The 19,083-nt window shown below is 52.5% G+C and overlaps 1 protein-coding gene across 3 annotated transcripts in view; it reads left to right on the top strand.

Annotated features, from left to right (window-relative positions):
• MYO18B (myosin XVIIIB) overlaps positions 1–19,083 on the top strand; it is a 234,393-nt gene that overhangs the window by 22,093 nt on the left and 193,217 nt on the right. For all 3 annotated transcript variants that reach the window (XM_067700414.1, XM_067700413.1, XM_067700412.1), the window contains 7 exons: positions 238–304; positions 1,180–1,292; positions 2,584–2,760; positions 7,282–7,480; positions 9,464–9,606; positions 10,429–10,529; positions 11,560–11,623. In XM_067700414.1, coding sequence (XP_067556515.1) covers positions 238–304; positions 1,180–1,292; positions 2,584–2,760; positions 7,282–7,480; positions 9,464–9,606; positions 10,429–10,529; positions 11,560–11,623 — 864 coding nt within the window. The remainder of the gene's footprint in view (positions 1–237; positions 305–1,179; positions 1,293–2,583; positions 2,761–7,281; positions 7,481–9,463; positions 9,607–10,428; positions 10,530–11,559; positions 11,624–19,083) is intronic.

Below are 19,083 nucleotides of genomic sequence, written 5' to 3'. Positions count from 1 at the left end.
GCAGGTGGCTCAAAGTGCAGATTCCCGGTCCCCGCCTTGGAGCTTACCATTCAGAAAGCTGGGGCGGGGCTGTGGCTTCTGCATTGAAATGAGCACCCGCACCGGCACCGGGAGATTCTGATTTCGCTGGTCCCAGACGCACTGTGAGAAGTGCCCACGTAAGGGGTCTGCCCCTCGCACGGGGGTTGGGGGAGGGCAGCGTCATCTTGGTCTAATCTATGCGATCTTTGCCCTCAGGCTCCTGAGGACAGATGGTATGAGGCGGAGAAAGTCTGGCTGGTTCAGAAGGATGGATTTACTCTTGGTAATTAGGGGTGTTAGCACATCTGGGGGCTAATCCTCTCCCTCTTACAGCCCCCCCTGCTGCCAGGTCCTGAACACAGTCTGCGGAGTGAGGGGGGGGAAGGTGGAAGGGGCAGCTGGGACTGGAATGGGGATATGTGGCTTTGGGGTGGGAATAGGCGGATGTCATTTCACCCTTGGCAACTGGTCTGTTTTCAAAGGCATTTGTTCCTTGGTGATTAATTAGTTTAACTAATTCATTAAAGCAGCAAGCATTGTTTGGTTCCTACAGTGTTGCTCAAGGAACTTGGAGTCTAGTGCAAGTGGCCAAATGGATTTCATCTCAGTGGATTTCATTTCATTTCATCTTTTTTTTTTTTTTTTTCCATTTCATCTTTTGCTGGTGATTTGGGGCTAGTGACGAAACGCTACGGAGAAGTTACTCTGAGTCCCATTCAGAACACGGCTGGGAAGAGTGATTAGTGATGTCTGTCATGGGCCCTGGAAAGAAAAAAGGCAGCCTGTATGCCATTAGCTGCTGTCCCAGGTCTATATATGCATTGGGTCAGTGCACCCAGCCATCTGGGTGCCTGGCATTGTGCCAGCTGATAAAAGCCCCAAATGAGTCAGACCCAGCCTCTCTCCTCCAAGAGTTTGGGGTCACGATTCAGAACCCTCCCTGTAAATAGGCTGCAAGGGGCGGTGATGCTAACCCATTTCTGACATGTCTCAGACTCTCCAGCCCCTTGGCCTGGCTCACAACTCAGAATTTTTTCATCTCCTCCTCACCTGCCCCCGTCTTCTACCCTCCCCTCCTTCCCTGCTCCTCTTTTTCTCTCCCCACCCCCCCCCCCCCCCGCCCTCTCCTTCTCTCTCTCCCACTGGGGTGTCTACCAGCAACGGTGCTGAAGCCAGATGAGGGAACAGCCGACCTGCCGGCAGGAAGGGTGCGACTGTGCATTGACGCGGACAAAAGCATCACTGAGGTGGACGAGGATCACGTCCATCGGGTGAGCCCCCTGCCCCCTCCCGGCCTGCTCTGTACCCTCCTTCCCCACCCCGGGAGAGATTTCCTTGTGCTGGACTGCACATAATACTTCAGCTTGATGCCCTGGGGGGAGTTATAGGGAAGATCACCATTGAAGCCATTACTCCGCTGGAGGTATATGGCTAAGGGCTCATTATTCTGTCCCATGGTGTCCCCTTTGTGAGGACACGTTAAGAGATGTGTTTGTCAGGTCTTGGGACTGGGAGTTCTGCTTGATCTGAGAAAGTGATTGTTTTCCTTTTTATGGACATTGCAAATCATGCTACAAAGCATGCTTCCTTTTTCACCCTGGCTGCCAGGGAATTCACAGCCGGATGAGCAGTTTGCCATTAACCATAGCATAGGTGCCAGTGGCCTACCTTTTGGGCATCAACCTTTTGTTTTTTTGGTTGTTTTGCATAATTTTTGCACTACACCATGAATCTATCTGCGGATAAGTCGGAGTCTAGTGATAGAAGTAAAAGGTCCTATCCTGATCCTTTTCCATCCCTCACAGCCTACTAATTGAGAAGGAGTTTCCTCCAGGAGTTCCATGTGGGCCTCGTTCATCTTCTTCCCTCTTTGCTCCTTCTCTGCCCACCCCAGGGCCTCTGCTCCCACCAGTGCTGGGAGTTTGCAGAAGGCCAGTGTCCTCAGAAGAAAAACTGACTCATGAAAGAGCTGAGGGTTGACCCAAACGCCAGAGCATTAGGCCCAAAAAACTCCCTGAAGCTGGAAAGAATGGTAGGAAGGTTTTTAGAGTGGATGCCCTAAGGAGAGCTGCAGTCATCCCTTGCTTCTAGAAGGGTTTGGGCATATTTCCAAGTGATCAGTGTATGATGGGCTATCAGAAATGGGGCGGTTAGGGCATTGGCCTCCAGCCTCAGTGTCACAGAGCACATGCAGAGCTCCCTGACAAGACCCGGAAGAGGAGGAAACAGCAGAGGACACTTCCTCTAGAGCACCACCCGTCTTTCGTGTTTGAGAGACAGAAGGTGCTGGAGTCTTGCTGTGTCGTCCTGAGAGCATCCCCCCTCCCAGTGCCACGAGCACAGGGAGGAAGGACCGTGCGGGGAGGGGGGGGGGCTGCACAAAGAGCAAAGGAGAAGAGGTGCCCTTGTTTCATTTGTAGGGTTTCCTCACTCTCTCCAGAGTCCTTGTGTTCTGTTCTGGTCTTTGGCACAGAGCTCTCCAGGGACAAGGTCACCAGGGCTGTGTGTGTGTGTTTGGGGGGGCGCCCAGGAGGCCAGAGGACACTGTGTGATGGTTCACAGGCCAATCCGCCCGAGCTGGACCAGGCCGAGGACCTGGCCTCCCTGGTCAGTGTCAACGAGTCCAGTGTGCTGAACACGCTTCTGCACCGCCACCGGGCTCGGCTGCTGCACACCTGCGCTGGGCCCGACCTGATCGTCCTTCAGCCCCAGGGACCCACGGCGCCCTCTGCAGCCAAGGTGAGGGGGCCCCATGGGGCCAGGGCTGGGGACTGCGCAGGAGGGGTGGGGTGGAGGGGTCCCTCTGCATCTCGGGAGAGCAGGGCAGCATCCTGCAGACGTGGATTCTGGGCCGCCGTGGGCATTGGGTAGCCTTGGGGACCACATGAACCCCCTCTTTAGAGGGGAAGGATGAGTAACCGATAGGAACAGCAACAGGAGTGTGAAAGACAGTAATAACAAGAGAGAACGTATCGACTATCAGCTGTGTACCAGGCACTGCTGCAAGCACCTTCGTGTGCATCTCCGTCAATTCTCAGGCCCACCTGACAGGACAGGGACCACGACCAGCCCCGTTCCATGGACGAGAGGCTGGGCCAGCTGCCAGACGAGCTGGGGTGAAACCCACGCTGTCGGCCCCTCTGTGCTCTGAGCCCCATGCTGGACCCGCGGGAGTCCCAGACACCCATGTGAACGGGGAAACAAGCCTCGGTTCCGCCTTTATTTACTTTTCCCTGTGGAGTGTAAAATGGCCTGTTTTTTGTTAAGACGACAGTCAAAGCAAAGAAAACCTGTCAGCGCCACCTCGTGGAGAGGTCTGCAGCTACAGCCGAGTCATTTGCACCCCATCCCCTCCATTCACTCAGTGGCTCCTGATTGAGGTATCGATTGAGGGTCCCGTATGCCAGGCTTGGAGGGAGGAACAGGGAAGAAGGTGGGCAGATAAATCTGCCTTCGTGGAGCTTTCATCCCCTTGGGGGAAGACGGGCCCCACGTGACAAAGAGAAACGTGTGGAGGAGACAGCAAGGTGGAGGTCAGGAAGAGCGGGGACGGGTTGCGCCAGGCCTCACGCGCGGTCATAGTGACTCCGCTTCTACTCTGAGCATGACGGAGATTTTCAGCAGAGCAGTGATGTGGTCTGACGCTGTAAAAGGACCCTCCTGGCTGTTCAGTGGAGGTTAGATAGAGGCGGACAAAAGTGGAGGCAGGGAGACCCCCTGGAGGTCAAAAGTCTTATCTGTGCTCCATTCTGAGGGTTTGTTGGTGGGAAGGTTCAACACGCCGCAGGTACCTTGGGGAGATCAGGACACCTCTCTGGCCTGGGTGCTCTCATCTGTCAATGGAGGATGAAAAGCTGCACCTTACCGTTTGGCATCCTGTGGGACAAAGCCATTCCTAGCCCCTTAATGATGCTAAGTCCATTAAAGAGGGGACAGTGGCCCTGCACCCCCTCCCCGGGGCTTCTCTTCTCCTGGACGCCCCACCCACCCACCCTTAGGTCGCCCTCCAGGCCCCTCCCCAGCCTGGCTGTTCTGGCCAGGGGCTTGGAAGGGCGACGCTGCACTCTCCCCTCCCTTGCCAGGCAGGCTGTGCTTCTGTTACTGCAGCCCAAGAGCCTGCTCTGGTTCCTTAGGGGCCCCTGGGAGGGGTGTCTGTCACAGGTCTGTCCACAAGCCCACTTCTCACAACCGTGACCGTCCTGATTGCGGCGTCTGCTACACGGCCTGGGTCAGAGAGCCTAAAAGTGCGGGGATTGGGACCCACCCTGGTAGGAGGAACTTGAGTCCCGTGATCCCCCTGAGCCCCTGTAACCCTGCGGTGGGCGTGGGTCCCCCCCCCAAGTCACGCTGCCTCCCACAGCCACAGCTGCCTTCTGTCTTTGGCTGAGTCTCCTCTAGTTCCTCAGATGGCCACCAGGTGGGAGCAGAGACCTGCGGTGAGGCTGGGACTGAGGCCACCTTGAAGATGGACTAGGAGCGGTCCAGGCAGGGCTGGGGGCCTCTCAGTGGGGGTCTGGGCCGGCCGGGTGGCTGGGAGCTGGGTGCGCGCCTGGGGCTGGCCTCTTTTGGGGTGAGTGTGCTGTGACTGCGTGGGGTGTAGATGGGCACACCTGTATGCAGAGGCTTCTGCAGCTGTTTGTTGGGTGTGTGTGCCCTTGAGTGTGCCCGTGTGCAAGCATGCAGGGGTAGCTGTGTGTGACTGCGGGGCCTGGGTCTGCAGAATCCTCCCTGTTCCCCTGTAGGCCTGAGAAGGCTGACGATTGGGATAGCCTGGCCCTTGAACGTTACGTTTCCAAAGCGGGAGGTGGCTCCGAGGCTCAGACCTCAGGCCCCTCTGCCTGCTGTGTTCCCTCAGGCTGTGTCCCGCCAGTGTGGAGGCTTTGGGGTCCTGCTGAGCCTTTTGATTTGTGTCAGGATGGGTGTTCATTGCTTTTCCTGGGGGTCTCAGGGTAGGAAAGGCCAACAGTGCACTGGGGGTGCTCCTTAGCCCAGGCTGGGGTTCGGGGAGGGGAGGGCTGCCACACCGGAGTTTGTGCCCCTGGTCCTGCCAAGCCACTGGGAGGGCGGACGTTAGCCCACTTGTCACCCACTTAGCATCCTGGGCTTCCAAGGTCCTCCTCCAGCCAGGCCCGTTTCCCTGCTCCCTTTGGTGCCTTTCCACTGCCCTCACTACCTCCACCGCCCTCTTCCGTTCTCCCTGAAAACCACGCTAAGCAGACAGTTGTCAAGGTCACAGTGACCTCCATGCTGCCAAGCCCAGTGGACAATTCTCTGGTCTCCTCTGACTTGACCCTCAGCAGCACTTCAGGGGCTGGTCCTGCCCTCCTCCTGCCATCACTCCCTTCCTTAGCTCCGGGATTCCGCTCTCCTGGTTTTCCTTCTGTCCTGCTGGCCCTCCCTCTCAGCCTCCTTTGCTGGTCCCTGATCGCTCCAAGTCAGGGTGCCCCGTCCCTACACCTCTTCTCCCTCCCTCTTTAAACGCCCACTTCCTTGGTGATCTCATCCAAGCTCATGGCTTTAAAATGACTCCCGTTCAGTATAATTTAATTAGTTGGTTTTTTATCATCTGTCTTCTCCCAAATGAAAGCAAGCTCTACAGGCAGGGCTTTTTTGTCTTAAGTCAGGTTTATTAAGGTATAATTTACATACAGTTAATGTCGCTTTTTTTTTTTTTGCGGTACACGGGCCTCTCACCGCTGTGGCCTCTCCCATTGCGGAGCACAGGCTCCGGACGCGCGGGCTCAGCGGCCATGGCTCATGGGCCCAGCCGCTCCGCGGCATGTGGGATCCCCCCGGACCGGGGCATGAACCCGTGTCCCTTGCGTCGGCAGGTAGACTCTCAACCACTGCGCCACCAGGGAAGCCCAATGTCACTTTTTTTAGTGTTCACTTCTGTAAGTTTTTGACAAACACGTATAGTTGTGAAACTGTCTCCGCCATCAATTACAGGACAGTTCCCATCACCCTCAAAAATTCTCCATACCCTTGTGGCCAACCCCTCCCCCATGTCCCGCCCTTGGCAGCCACTAATCTGTTCCTTTGTCCCTTTTCCCTAGTTTTGCCTTTTCTGAAAAGTCATATAAATGGAATTGTACGGCGTGTAACCTTTGGGATCGGCTTCTTCCACGTATCACAATGCACAGCGCATTGAGATTCACCCTATTGTTGCAGCTGTGAGCCGTTAGCTCTTTTATTCTATTGTATTTTATCGCACAGCTTTGTTTATCTGTTCAGAGGGGGACCAGTTGTCCTGGTTTCCGTGGGAGGGAATGGTTTTTCTGGGACAAGGGACTTTCGGTGCTAAAACCGGGGTGGTTGGTTATCTTAGTTCTTTAGTTGAGGGACATTTGGGTTGTTTCTAGTTTGTTGATGATTTTGAATACATACTCAATGTAACCAGTGACAGAGAGGGTTTTTTGGTGAACACAAATGTTCATTTCTCTTGGGTAAATAGCTAGGAGTGGGATTGCTCAGTTGTGTGACGAGTGCACGTATCACTGTAAAAGAGGCTGCCAAGCTCTTCTCCAGAGTGGCTGTGTTGTGTAGCATTGTGGGAGAATTCCACTTGCTCTGCATCTTAACCAGAACTTGGTAGGGTGTCAAAAGAATTAAAAACAGGTTTTTTAGCCATCTTAATAGGTGTATAATAATATCTCCTCACGGTTGGCAGAGACTTCCTTTATTCGCCTTGAGTAGTGTTGTGTCCCCAGTGCCTGGGATAGTGCCTGCTACGTAGTAGACACTCAATGAATATATTTTTTCCCTGAGTGAATGAATGTGCGGATGGATGAATGAATGAAGTCAAAGGGGCTTCCGGCGTCTAAATCTGCTACAGCAAATACACAGCACACGCACTGCCAGTTCCCCCATGCCCTGTTCTGTTTCCATGGCAGACGTCGCTCATCAGTTGAGCCATTTTATCCACCTGCTTCATTTCAGACGGGTACGATCCAGTCCTTTGTGTAGCAAGTGAGATGAGCCCCATGAGCGAATGCAGCTCTAGTTCAAGCCTCTCATTGGCGAAAGAAGAGGCCAGGCTCAGAGCAGGGTCCGAGGCTGCCCAAGAGCTCCCAGCGAGCCTGTGACAGGACTAGATCTCCAGGCTGGGCTCTCCCCAGAGAAATGCACGACGTCTCTGACAAGGCTGGAGTAGGATGGGAGGCGTGGACGTGGATCTGGGCTTGAGGCCGGGTTGGAGCTCTGGAGTGCTCCCTGGGCCCCAGCTGGGTGGGAAAGCTGATGCCGGCGATCTTCCTGCAGGTGCCCAGGAGCTGCCAGGATGGCCTACCCACCCACGTTGTCTCCCTGGCCCAGCGGGCGTACTGGGCTCTGCTGAGCCAGCAGAGGGACCAGAGCATCGTGGCCCTGGGCCGCAGCGGTGCTGGCAAGACCACCTGCTGCGAGCAGGTCCTGGAGCACCTGGTGGGGATGGCAGGCAGTGTGGATGGCAGGGTCTCAGGTACAGTGGTCTCCAGGTGACGTACAGCTGGGACGTGGCGGGGGCAGTGGCGTGGGGGAAGGGAAGGGAGAGTCGGAGGGGGTGCTGGGCAGCTCTTTCTTATATCCGCTCAGCTAGCGTTCCCTGAGCGCCTGTGTGCAGACCCTGTGCTGGCTTCTGGGCAGGGCCACCCCTAGTCTGTTGGGTACTTTTGTGTGAATTAGAAACAGCTACTCCTTGCCTAAGACACTCACTGCCATATGTGGAAAAGTCATCACGCATTGACATTGTTAGAACCAAACGCTTGACCGCCACGTTCTGAGCCATCATCCTAATAAGCATACAGGCCTATGGCCATCTGATAGAAATGCTGTGCCCTTAGGTGTGGCGTCCTTGTGCAGCGCACAGCCCACTGGACTGTGTGGAGGACCCGATAAGTAAAAAACAAAGGCAAGGAGGCACTGACGGCCGGAAGGGAGACTCGGCTGCACATCTGTGCCAGACTCCAACGCTCTGCACCACTTGCTGGCCGAGCTGGGGAGGGGAGAGGCGGAGGGAGCGCAGAGGAGGGGCTGGGGGCCTTCCTCGAGGAAATGATGTTTGAGCTGGGCATTAAAGAAAGAGTGTCAACATTGTAAATCAACTATACTTCAGTAAAAAAGAGTGTCGATGATGATAGTTACAGTATTGATGGTGATCGTGGTAAATGCTTGTGCCAGGCTCTATTCCAAGCAGGTCAACTTACTTATTATTTAAAACATCCCTATAAGTTAGACATTATTATTATTTGAATTTTATAGATGAGGCTATTAAAACGCAGGGAGGTTAACCAGCTTGCCCAAGGCCACACAGCTCATACATCCTAGCACAGAGATTCAAACACAGACAGTTTGGCTCCAGAGCTGTTACCCCTGGGCCAGTGTTCTCAATGTATTGTTGCCCCTCTGAGGAGCCTTTTTAATTGTTCTTTCTCCTAATCGTCTCCCACCATGAAAATTTAATGCCATAGGTTCACACTGTTTATGCAGTGTGTGTGTATGTGTGTATATATATACAGACACAGACATACATATATCTGTGCCCTATTCTATACATAAGAAAGGAAAACTGCCCCCATCCTCAAGAATCAGTTTCTGCCCTCTTGGGGGCAGTATTCCCCCTGCTGGGAATATATGGCCCAGGCAGTATTGCTTTTCTAATAATAACAAACATAATAATAACACCACCACATTTGGAGCATGTTCTGAGCACTTTACATTATTAAATCTTTTAGTCTTTGTTGCAACCACGTAAGGTAGGTAAGTACTATTATTACCCCCATCTTATAGATGGGGTTTCTGAGGCACAGGGAGGTTAATTAATTCACTACAAATCAGGTGACTAACAATGGGGAGAGGCCATATTCAAGCTTGTTTAACCATTGTACTATCCTGCTTCTCCACTGGGGTTATTCCAATGCTTTACTGATCACCTGTTCTGCACCTGGCCCAGGTTAGAGCCCTGTTAGGAACTGGGGATACAGCAGGGAGAGGCACCAGTCTTGGCCCTCCCAGAATGTAGTTCTGCTGAAAGTGTGTGTTGGGGGAGTGGAAGTCAGGCTAGGCTGTATCCAGGTGCCTAGCACATAGTGGGTGCTCGTGTGTGGGGACTGCAGGGCTTTTTGAGCCTGCTGTGATGGAGTGTTCCCTGAGAGCAGGTCCAGGAATGTTAATACCCTGCCCTCCTCCTAGAGTCCACCAGGCCCAGGAGGCCCTAGGGCAGCCCTTATCACTCAGATCATACCAATCCTAGGTGTGTGTATCTCCCCTTCTGGGCTCACTCTTGCTCCCCCCGTGCCCCTACTTGCAGCACAGGGCCAGCCCAGCAGTGGAAGAGGTGTGGCTTAGAGCTGAGTTGGGGGAGTGGAGGGGGCCCCGCTGGGGCCTGGGGCCGGCTTGGGGTCCTGTGAGAGGGGAGGATGGCAGCACCCGGGCCACGGCTGATGCCCTGTCCGTGCCCCACCAGTGGAGAAGATTCGAGCCACCTTCACTGTCCTCCGGGCCTTTGGCTCTGTGTCCACCGGCCATAGCCGCTGTGCCACCCGGTTCTCCATGGTGATGTCACTGGACTTCAATGCCACAGGCCGAGTCACGGCCGCCCAGCTCCAGGTGAGGCTTCTGGGTGGGAGGGAGAGGGGGTTCTAAGGGGCTGCAGTAGCCTCAGCCCCACTCAGCAGGGCCCACGCCTCCAGCTGGAACCCTGGAATGTCTAAATGGTCATCGCTCCCCAGGCCAAAGCCAGCTCCTCCCCACTTCGCTCAGTGCCCAGGCATCTCCTCCCCGAGCATGCCGGCTCGCCTGTGCCTCAGAGTATCACAGGGGTGAAATATTCATGAGTAGATACATAATTCAGTCGCTTATTAGCTGGGTCTTAAAAGCGTAAGCCGAAATTAAACAGACGCTCGCTGGCCTGCTGCGGCAGCCCGTGTGTGACAGGCACATGGCCTGTTCGTTCCTCTTTCTGAAATCACCCGGCCCCTCCCCTTCCCCCCCCCGCAAACATTCTGTTTGAACAGAAAATAGGATTAGGTTATTAGAAGGGTTGTTTGTATGTGGAGCTGGGAGAATATCCAGACTCGCTGGTGCCCGATAAATCCCTTTCTGTCCCGGCCCTGGAAGTCTACCGTGCATCACCATGTGCGTCAAGTTATTAAGGGCTTCGGTTGCACACGAGTGTGTTGGAGGGCGGCTGTGGGCTAATTGTTAGTACCCTTGGATTTCTTCATCGGAATGAGCCTGTTGCATGCGTTGATTCCCTGCCTGGACTCTGAATCAGTGAGACAAAGGCCTGGCATGTTTTGATTTGGAGGTGTCCAGCCAAGTTGGGGCCTTAGGTGCTGCCTTGCAGAGTGGGCCTGGGGGTTGGTGGGGGTGTGCAGGCAGCCTAGCGCGGCCTCGTGCTGACCGGGTGCCTGTCCTCTCCCCCGGCAGACGATGCTGTTGGAGAAGAGCCACGTGGCCCGGCAGCTGGAAGGGGAAGGCAATTTCGAGGTTTTCTCCCAGATGCTAGCCGGATTGGACCTGGATCTCAGGTGAGCGACTGGGCTGAGCAGGGACAGCCGAGGGCAGTGAGACAGAGGGCCCCCGCTCTCCAAGGCCCCAGCCCTACCTCTGCCTAGAGCTGAGAGGTAGTAGAGCCCAGTGGTTAGGAATCTGGCCTCTGATTCCAGCTGCCTGGTACTGCTCCTGGGCTGGGTGAACCTGGCCAGGTGTCACCTGCTCTGAACCTCCGTGGGAATAGTCCCTTGACTGACCTTACGGGATTAAGTGAGATAATTCACATATGGTTCTTTATACACGCTGGGGGGTGGTGGAGGCTGTCTGCTCTGACGGTGACATTTCGGTACAGGTTCTGACAGCAGCGTGGGAGGTGGGCAAGGAACAGCAGACCCCAAATCTTCCAGAAGCTCCTAAACTCTGTGAGAGCCTTGGGTGCACCTGAGGTAGCTCAGGGCGAGGAGGCAGCAGGTGGAACAGCAGAGAAGCCAGAAGACTCATCTGGGAGGGCCTTCTGGGGGAGGTGGCCCAGGGAGTCATCTCTGCCCCTCGCTGACTCCTGGGAATTCTTGGACATGTGGCTCCCTGTCTCTGAGCCTTGGTTTCGTCATCTGTCGAATGAATGAGTAAGGTTCTGTCTAGTGAAGCTCCAGGGAGTGCTCACCCCAGGCGAGGGGGGATAATTTTCAATTTCCCTCTGCGTCCCCCATCATTTGTCTCCTGCCTTCCACCTCCATCTGAAGGGCAGGCCCAACCTGTCCTGAGCCTCCTGGCTAAGGCCAGAGGGGCACCTTACCCTTTGGAGAGAGGGCAGATTAGAGAGGAAACTCCCAGTTTTCAGAGCAGGGTAACAGGAGTAAGGAAGCTTTTGGAAGGCCTTCACTTAAGAAGGGCCCAGTGAGGGCAGCAAGTGAGGAATATTCGGGAGGTAGGGCCAGGGCCTGAGGCAGACGCTGGGGCCGCCTGGGGCGCTGTGTGGAGCCCCATGCCATGGTGACCACCTGCCCTCCAGGCCACTGGGATGGGTGGGTCCTCCCTTACTTCTGGTCCGTTCTCTGTTTCCAGGACAGAACTGTACCTGCACCAGCTGGCAGACAGCAGCTCCTTCGGCATGGGCGTGTGGCCTAAGGTAAAGAGGAGGTCCTTCTGGGTGTGAGTGAGTGTCTGTGTCCGCGTGGCCAAGATGGGAGGGTCCCCTGTGTGACTCGTCCCTCTGCCACTGGGGTGAGTAGTTGGCAAGGGCTGGTCATGTGGGGGAGGCAGGGTTGCCTTTATGGGGCCTGGGCTTGTCAGGGAAATGAGTCTTGTGTGAATAAAGGGAACCAGGAGGTGGTTTGTGTAGAGGTAAGGGCGTGGTCTCCGGGACAGGCTGTCTGGGTTCTAACCCCGGCTCTGACACTTGCTAGATATGAGACCTCAGGCATGGACCCTAGCCTCTCTGAATGTCTGTGTTATCTTTGGTAAAATAACAATAGTAGCGGCATCTGCCTCATGGACCTGTTGTCAGGATTAAATGAGACGATGTGCAGAAAGCAGCTAGCACTGGGCTTGGATTACATCAGTCAGTGGCACTTTTCTTAGGAAATATTGTTGATGATTAATGTGGCTTCCTGGAAGATGGGCCCTGTGAGTAGGGCCTTGAGAGGTGGTATTCAGTTGTTTAAAAAAGCACATTGTTCACTTGTTTATTCTTTTATTTATTTTTTTATATTTTAAAAATTGTTTTGAGTCACCCACCCCCACCTCCACTCCTACCATCACCCTCTGTGCCAGGCCTGTGCTGAGTGTTGGGATTATGATCCTCATCCCTGAATTTTCACCCTATCAAGAGAGAAAGACTTGGGAATTAATGCAATCATGTGGGATAAGAGAAATGCCAGAGTTTGTACAACATTCTGTACACCAGAGAATAGATGAAAGCTACTTGGCCTCAGTCAGGGAAGGCTTCTTAGCCAAGGGGACATCTGACCTGGGTTTTGAAGGATGAGTAGGAGTTTACCAGGCAGAGGGGAGTGAATCATTTCTACTCTGAAGCACTTTTCCAAACATACATGTCGGGGAAACAAATGGTGCTGGAATAATTTGGTATCGTCATGCAAAAAAAAAGAATTTCAGTCCACAAATTCTCACCATGTACAAAAATTGACCAAATAAAAGGGATCATAGACCTTAATGTAAAACTTAAAATCATAAAATTTCTAGAAGAAGATAGGAGGAAAATTTCTGTAACTTTGGATCGGGCAAAGGCTTCATAGATATGACCCCAAAAGCACAGTCCATGAGAGAACAAATTGATGAATTGCACTTTGTTGAAATTAAGAACTTCTGCTCTTTGAGTGTCACAATTAATATGAAAATACAAGCCACAGACCGGGAGAAAATACTTGCAAATCACATATCTGATAATGTCTTTGAATCCAGAATTTATAAATGACTTTCAGAACTCATAAATAACCCAACAAAAAAGATGGACAAAAGATTTCAACATAGACTTCCCCAAAGAAGGTACTTAGATGGCATGTGAAAGTATATTAAACCTCCTTAGTCATTAAAGAAATTGAAACTCGAACCACGATGAAATACTACTACACAATTACTGGAGTGTCTACACTTGAAAAGATGGATCATACCAATGCTGGTGAGAATGTGGGGTAACTGGAACTCTCATACCCTGCTGATGGGAGTGGAAAATAGTGCACCATGTTGGAAAACGGTCTCTTACAAAGTTAAACATACACCTCCCATGTGGCACGCTAGTCTACTCCTAGGTATTTATGCAGGAGAATGGAAGTGTACATCCATGCAAAATTTATTTTACATGAAAGTTCATTAGCAGTTTTATGTGTAAGAGCCCAAACCTAGAAACTACCCAGAATGTCTATTAACAGGTGAATGGATGAATTCATTGTAGAAAACCATAAAGGTAGTATACTACTCAGTAATAACGATGAACTGCTGATAAACCCAAGAACATGATGGCTTTCAAAATAATTGTGCTGAGTGAAAAATCTCAGATGAAAGAGTACAACCATATAACCCCGTGTACTTGAAACTCTAGAAAATGCAAATGAATCCGCTGTGACAGCAGACAGGTCAGTGGTTGCCCAGGGTTTTGGTTGCGGGAGGAGGGGAGAGAGGATCATGAAAGGGAACTTTTGCAGGTGATGGATGTGTCCATTGTCTTGACTGCTGACGCTTTCACGGGTGTATATGTCAGAGCCTATCACAGTGTACTTGTTAAAGATGAGTGGTTTATTTTTGCCAATACACCTCAGTAAGACTGTCTCTCTCTCTCTCTCTCTCTCTCTCTCTCTCTCTCTGCTGGGTACTATCCACAGAGTTGCTGATTAAGTAGGTCTGGGCTAGGGCCTGAGAATCTGATTTCTCACAAGTCCCCAGGTGATGCTGAGGCTGTGGGTCCAGGGACCCCGCTTTGAGAACCACTGTTGGTGAGTGTTTCGACAGTGAGTGGAGTGGGATGAAGTGAGGTGATGCGGCTCCCCCGGCTTCACCTGCCTGACACCCCCCTCCACCTGGGGGACTTGCAGTATGTTCTTCTCTCATGCCTCTTCTCCCCCTGGTTTCCGGCCGCTAGGAGCCCAGACTGGCCCCAGGACAGCAGGGGATGCGAGGCTATCCCAGTGCTGGGTTTTCTTTAATGAGGTTGGGCCCCATGTATCCATTTGAATCAGCAAGAGCATTGTTGTTCGTTTTCTTGGTTTTGAGGAGGTGAAGGGCTCCAGCCAGGCCCTCATGAGCATCTCAGCCTGACATGTTTGTTCACAGTTTGCATACAGGAATGGGGCACAGTGTGGACCCAGTCAAGGAGGTGTTTGAAGTGGCTTTCTTTTTTTGTGTGTTTCTGGGGGCTGTTTTTTAGACCAGTTGATCTGTGGGAACTGGTAGGTATTTCTTTGTTCTCACCCTGCTACCTGGCAGGTCTGGAGAGTGTCTTCTTTCTTCTCTAAGAGCAAAATTACAAGCTGGAAATTCGTCAGTCTTTGGTACAAGCCTGGGCTAGTTTTCTGGGATTGGGCCATCAGGTACTGGCTCAGTGAAGGGATTTGGTGGTCAGGAAATCACCCAAGAATGAGAGTTGCTAAGTACAAGCCCCCGAAGTCGCCAGAGTCAGCAAATAAAAATATGGGATACCTAGACCATATTCATCTTGTAACTGATCTAACAGCACGGTGACTGTAGTTAATAATACTGGACTTACTGTACATTTGAAATATCCTGGGAGAGTAGAACTTACGTGTTCTTACCACACACCAAGAAACGGTAACTATGTGAGGTGATGGGTGTATTAGTTAACTTCATTGCGGTAATAATTTTACAACGTTTATGTGTATCAAATCCTCACATTGCACACCTAAAAATATACAATTTTTATTTGTCAATTATAATTCAGTAAAGCTGGAAAAAGTACATGATGCCCGGTTAAATTCGAGTTTCACATAAACATCAAATATTTTTTTTTTAACTTAAGTGTGTCCCAAATATTATACGGGCAGGCCTGGAGGGTTGAAGTTGTATCAGAGAGGGCTACCTGGAGGAGGTGAGTACAAGCTGGTCTTGGACTGTGAGAGAAGTTAGGCAGGTGCAGTGAGGCCAGCCTTCCTGCTGCACCGAGCTCCTGATGCAGGGGCAATGCCAGGGGAGAGCCAGCAGTGCAGTGGTTGCAGAGCACAGGGCGAGGGTGTGGGCCCGGGGGGGCTGTCAGCTGGAGCAGGGCCAGGTTGTGGGGAAGCCGGCCCTTGGGGTGGTGTTGGCCCTCCGTGGCCGCCTTCGCTCGCTGATGGCCAGCTTCCCCTCCTGGTCCCTGCGCTGCGTCCTCCCTGCCTGCCACATTTCAGCTTTTACTTACTTATTTATTTATAAAATTTAGTTATTTTATTTTTGGCTGCATTGGGTCTTCATTGCAGTGCGCGGGCTTCTCACTGTGGTGGCTTCTCTTGTTGCGGAGCACAGGCTCTAGAGTGTAGGCTCAGCAGTTGTGGCGCACGGGCTTAGTTGCTCTGCAGCAGGTGGGATCTTCCCTTCCCGGACCAGGGCTCGAACCTGCGTCCCCTGCGTTGGCAGGCGGATTCTTAACCACTGCGCCACCAGGGAAACCCCACATTTCAGCTTTAAATGGAACTTATTTGAGATCTGTTAGGACACCAGGACACATTTGAAATCACAAAGCTTTCATATTATTTTCTTCTTTATAATTTATTTTTCCTCAACCTGGACTGATGTTTTAAAAAAGTACCAGCAGCAGTGGTCATAATAATAATAATAATCCTCGCCTCCCAGCAGTTTGCTTCTGGCTGGCAGCAGCCAGGCTTTGGCCCGAGACGCATTTATTTTTTATGACCCAGGCGTCAACTGTGGAGGAATGGGCTCCAGACAGAAGGATGGGGGATCAGGCACTCCTGCCAGGGGCTCTGCCAGGAGCTTTCTCTTACTTAATTCTCCTAAGGACCCTTTGACAGAAGGGATTATTATCACATCTGTTGGTTGGGAGGAGTAATCAGGCTCAGAGAGGTGAAACTACTTGCTTAAGGGCACACAGCTTTTAAGTGGCAGAAGCAGGGAATCCAGGTTGGCCTGACTCCAAATGGTCTCTCTTGTTCGTCCCTCGCTGTCATCTCAGGTCTGTGCCCTGGCTGAAGACCGCGTGCTCTGGGATGTGCCCCAGTGTGCACCCTTGGGTCACTTCTTCTCTCTCAGCTTCAGTTTTTCCCCCTGTGGAATGGGTGGAGCAACACCCTGATCCTCGGTCTGCTCCTAGGGTGGGTGCTCAGTAGAGAATCTGGCGTATAGTGACTCTGTCCCTCCCCACCTGGGTGGCCTTGGGCAAGTGCCTTAGCTTCTCTGAGCCTCAATTTCTCCTCTGACAATTGGAGAGACTCACAGCTGCCTTAAAGGTAAAAGCACCTAGTGCAGCATTGTAGGTGCTCAGTTAACCCTTCTCTTCTCCCTCCTTAAATGGACTTGCAGTACCCGGAGAGAACGTGGACCCGTCAGTGCTGAGGTAAAGGGAGCCCCTGGCTATGGCTGGACACCTGTCCTGCCCTCCCCGTGGTCTCCGTCAAGTTCACCCACCTGGGCAGGCACCCACGTTTCTTTTGCAAATGAATAGAGTCAGTGTTCTGCATTTCCCTCCCAGATCCGGCTCCAGATCCAGGGGCTGGAACCGTGGGAATCCTTCCAGCCCTGGGTTGGTTGGTTGTAGAGACACAGGGGAGCCCACCCTGGCTCTGGAGGAGGGGGTGTGGTCTACATCCCCGTGAAGCAGAGTGCGACCCCGGGCCCGAACTGTGCTTATAGCCAGGGGCAGAACTCCAGGGGCCGGTTCCCTCGGCCAGGGAGGCCCCTGGTGCCGCGCCCTCCACCAGAGAGCAGCGCCCAGCTGCAGACCGTGGCTCTCTGCGGCCCTGCACTCTGTGAGAGAGACCTGCACGTGCCCCCTCAGGGGGCTTGGCACCTAACGCACCATGTCTTCCAGCCCCGCGCCCTTCTGCTAGGGGACCCTGCCTGCCTGCCTGCCCAGCGCCCGCTTCTCCTGCTCGTGCTGGTGGCTTCATACAGTGCTTCTTCCCAGAAGTCGCCTCCTTACCGCCCCCCCCAGGCCCAGCACTCACCCCGTGCTGTCAGTGTCTGTCTGCACATCTGTCCCCCTTATTGGACTGGGAGCCCCTCAAGGACGGGCCACGCCTGATTCACTTGCCAGGGACTGCTGTGCAGCAGCAGGGAAGGTGTCCCTGGAAGGCCTGACAGCCTGGGCAAAGGCATGGGGTCGAGCCCAGCATTAACTGAGTGCCACTGTGTGCTGGGCACTGTGCTGGTGCTTTACACACTTCAACTCATTTAATCCTCACGGTGGCCTGGGAGGAGGTTTGGCTGTTATTTTCATTCTACAGTCGTGGAAACTGAGCCTCCAGCGCAAGGGCAAGAGATTTGTGCCGTCACACCGCAGGGACGCAGAGCCGAGAGAACACGCAGTTCGTCTGCCTCCAAATCCAAACCTGGCCCCTCTCTGCATTGTCGGGATCTCCTGCGTGCTCTAAGTGCAGCCCAGCTGAATGTGGAGAGAACATTTTGGATTTTAGTTTTTGCACTAAATCACCTGCCCTCTTGGGGTAACCTTGAGTCTTTAATTGCACCAGACGAAGCCTGGGCATCTTCTGAGCCAGCTGTTACTTTTTCACTTCTTTTTTTCAATTCAGTTGAGACATACAGTCAGATGTTTATGAAAGCACTAATTTTAAGTGTACAACTCAGTGATGATTCTATTCTTACACGCACCTGCGACCCCACACCAGCTCAACATCTAGAACTTTCCTCGTTCCAGTAAAGGCTCCCTTGAGTCCCCACCCCATCAGAGGCATCCCTCCCACCTGAGTTATCATCCGAACTTCTCTTCCCATAGGGTGGTTTTGCCACATCTGGACTTCATGTAACCAGAATCCACAGTGCGTGTTCTTTTGTACATGGCTCCTTTGTCTCACGTGGAATCTGTGGGGTTCATACACGTGCTTGCATGATCAGTGACGTGATCTTTTTCATTGCTGCGTGGTACCCCATCACTGTGCCCTGGCTGGACCACCCACTGTTTATCCATTTTCTTCTTGGTAGACATTTTGGCCGTGAGTTGATTTATCCCACTGATCTGATTTCTGTTTTCGTGATTTTGAGGCAGGGACTGGCTTTTGTCAGGACATTATGCAGAGGTGTCTGGCTCCCTAGAACTTTGGGGAACTGTAAACATCCTCGTGATTCTGATTGCTTTAGATCAGAAGCATATATATTCATCCCTCCATGTCTTCTGTTGCAGCAGAGACTGGGGGAGGTGGGGAGGAGAGAAAAAGAAGCAAAGAAGCTTTAGTGGAAGTTTTCTAATTCTCCTGTTCGTATGAGCGAAGTGGCAGATGATGGAGTCTGCCTGTAATTTAAAGTCAAATGCTCATGGCTGACAGTGGGAGCCATAATAAACGTGTTGCCACTGTCCTTTTGGTGTCCTTTCTCTGCTACGTTGAAATCTCATAAATAACCAAGAGCATGTTGGTAAGATGCCTTCCTCTCCTCCGTTTGCTCCAGCGGAGCAGCTGCAGTTGCTAGGTTGAGCTCCTCGTTGCTAGGGTTTTTGTGGTCCTGTGGTGCCCCAGAAATACGATGGATCAGTGGAACATGCTTTTGCTATTAATTGAAATGTTTCCACAGCGAATCTCTCAATGTCACTGCGTGCTTTGACAGTGTCCCAATAGGTCAATGATCCTTGCAGGTTTCTTTCGCAGTTAGAAGAAGTGGCTTGAGTGGAGGGGACAAGTGGCCTGCACGGGGAGTCAGAAAGCCTGATTCTAATCCTGTATCTGATACTAACTTGCCGTGTGACCTTGGGCAAGCGTTGTCCCCACTCTAAGCATTGGACTTCATAAAATTCAAGGACCTTCCAGCTTTGACAGCTTACAGTTCATCACCCAAGCTCTGTCAACAGGCCAAGTGCAAATCAGGTCCTCATTATCTGTTGGAGGATTATTGACAAAAGAATTCTCATCCCCAGCTCACTTCCTCTCAACCCAGCAGGCTTCTGGGTCACGTCTC

The sequence above is a fragment of the Pseudorca crassidens genome, chromosome 12 (assembly GCF_039906515.1).
Source record: "Pseudorca crassidens isolate mPseCra1 chromosome 12, mPseCra1.hap1, whole genome shotgun sequence".
NCBI classification, from domain to species: domain Eukaryota; kingdom Metazoa; phylum Chordata; class Mammalia; order Artiodactyla; family Delphinidae; genus Pseudorca; species Pseudorca crassidens.
This window is presented reverse-complemented; position numbering and strand designations above follow the sequence as displayed.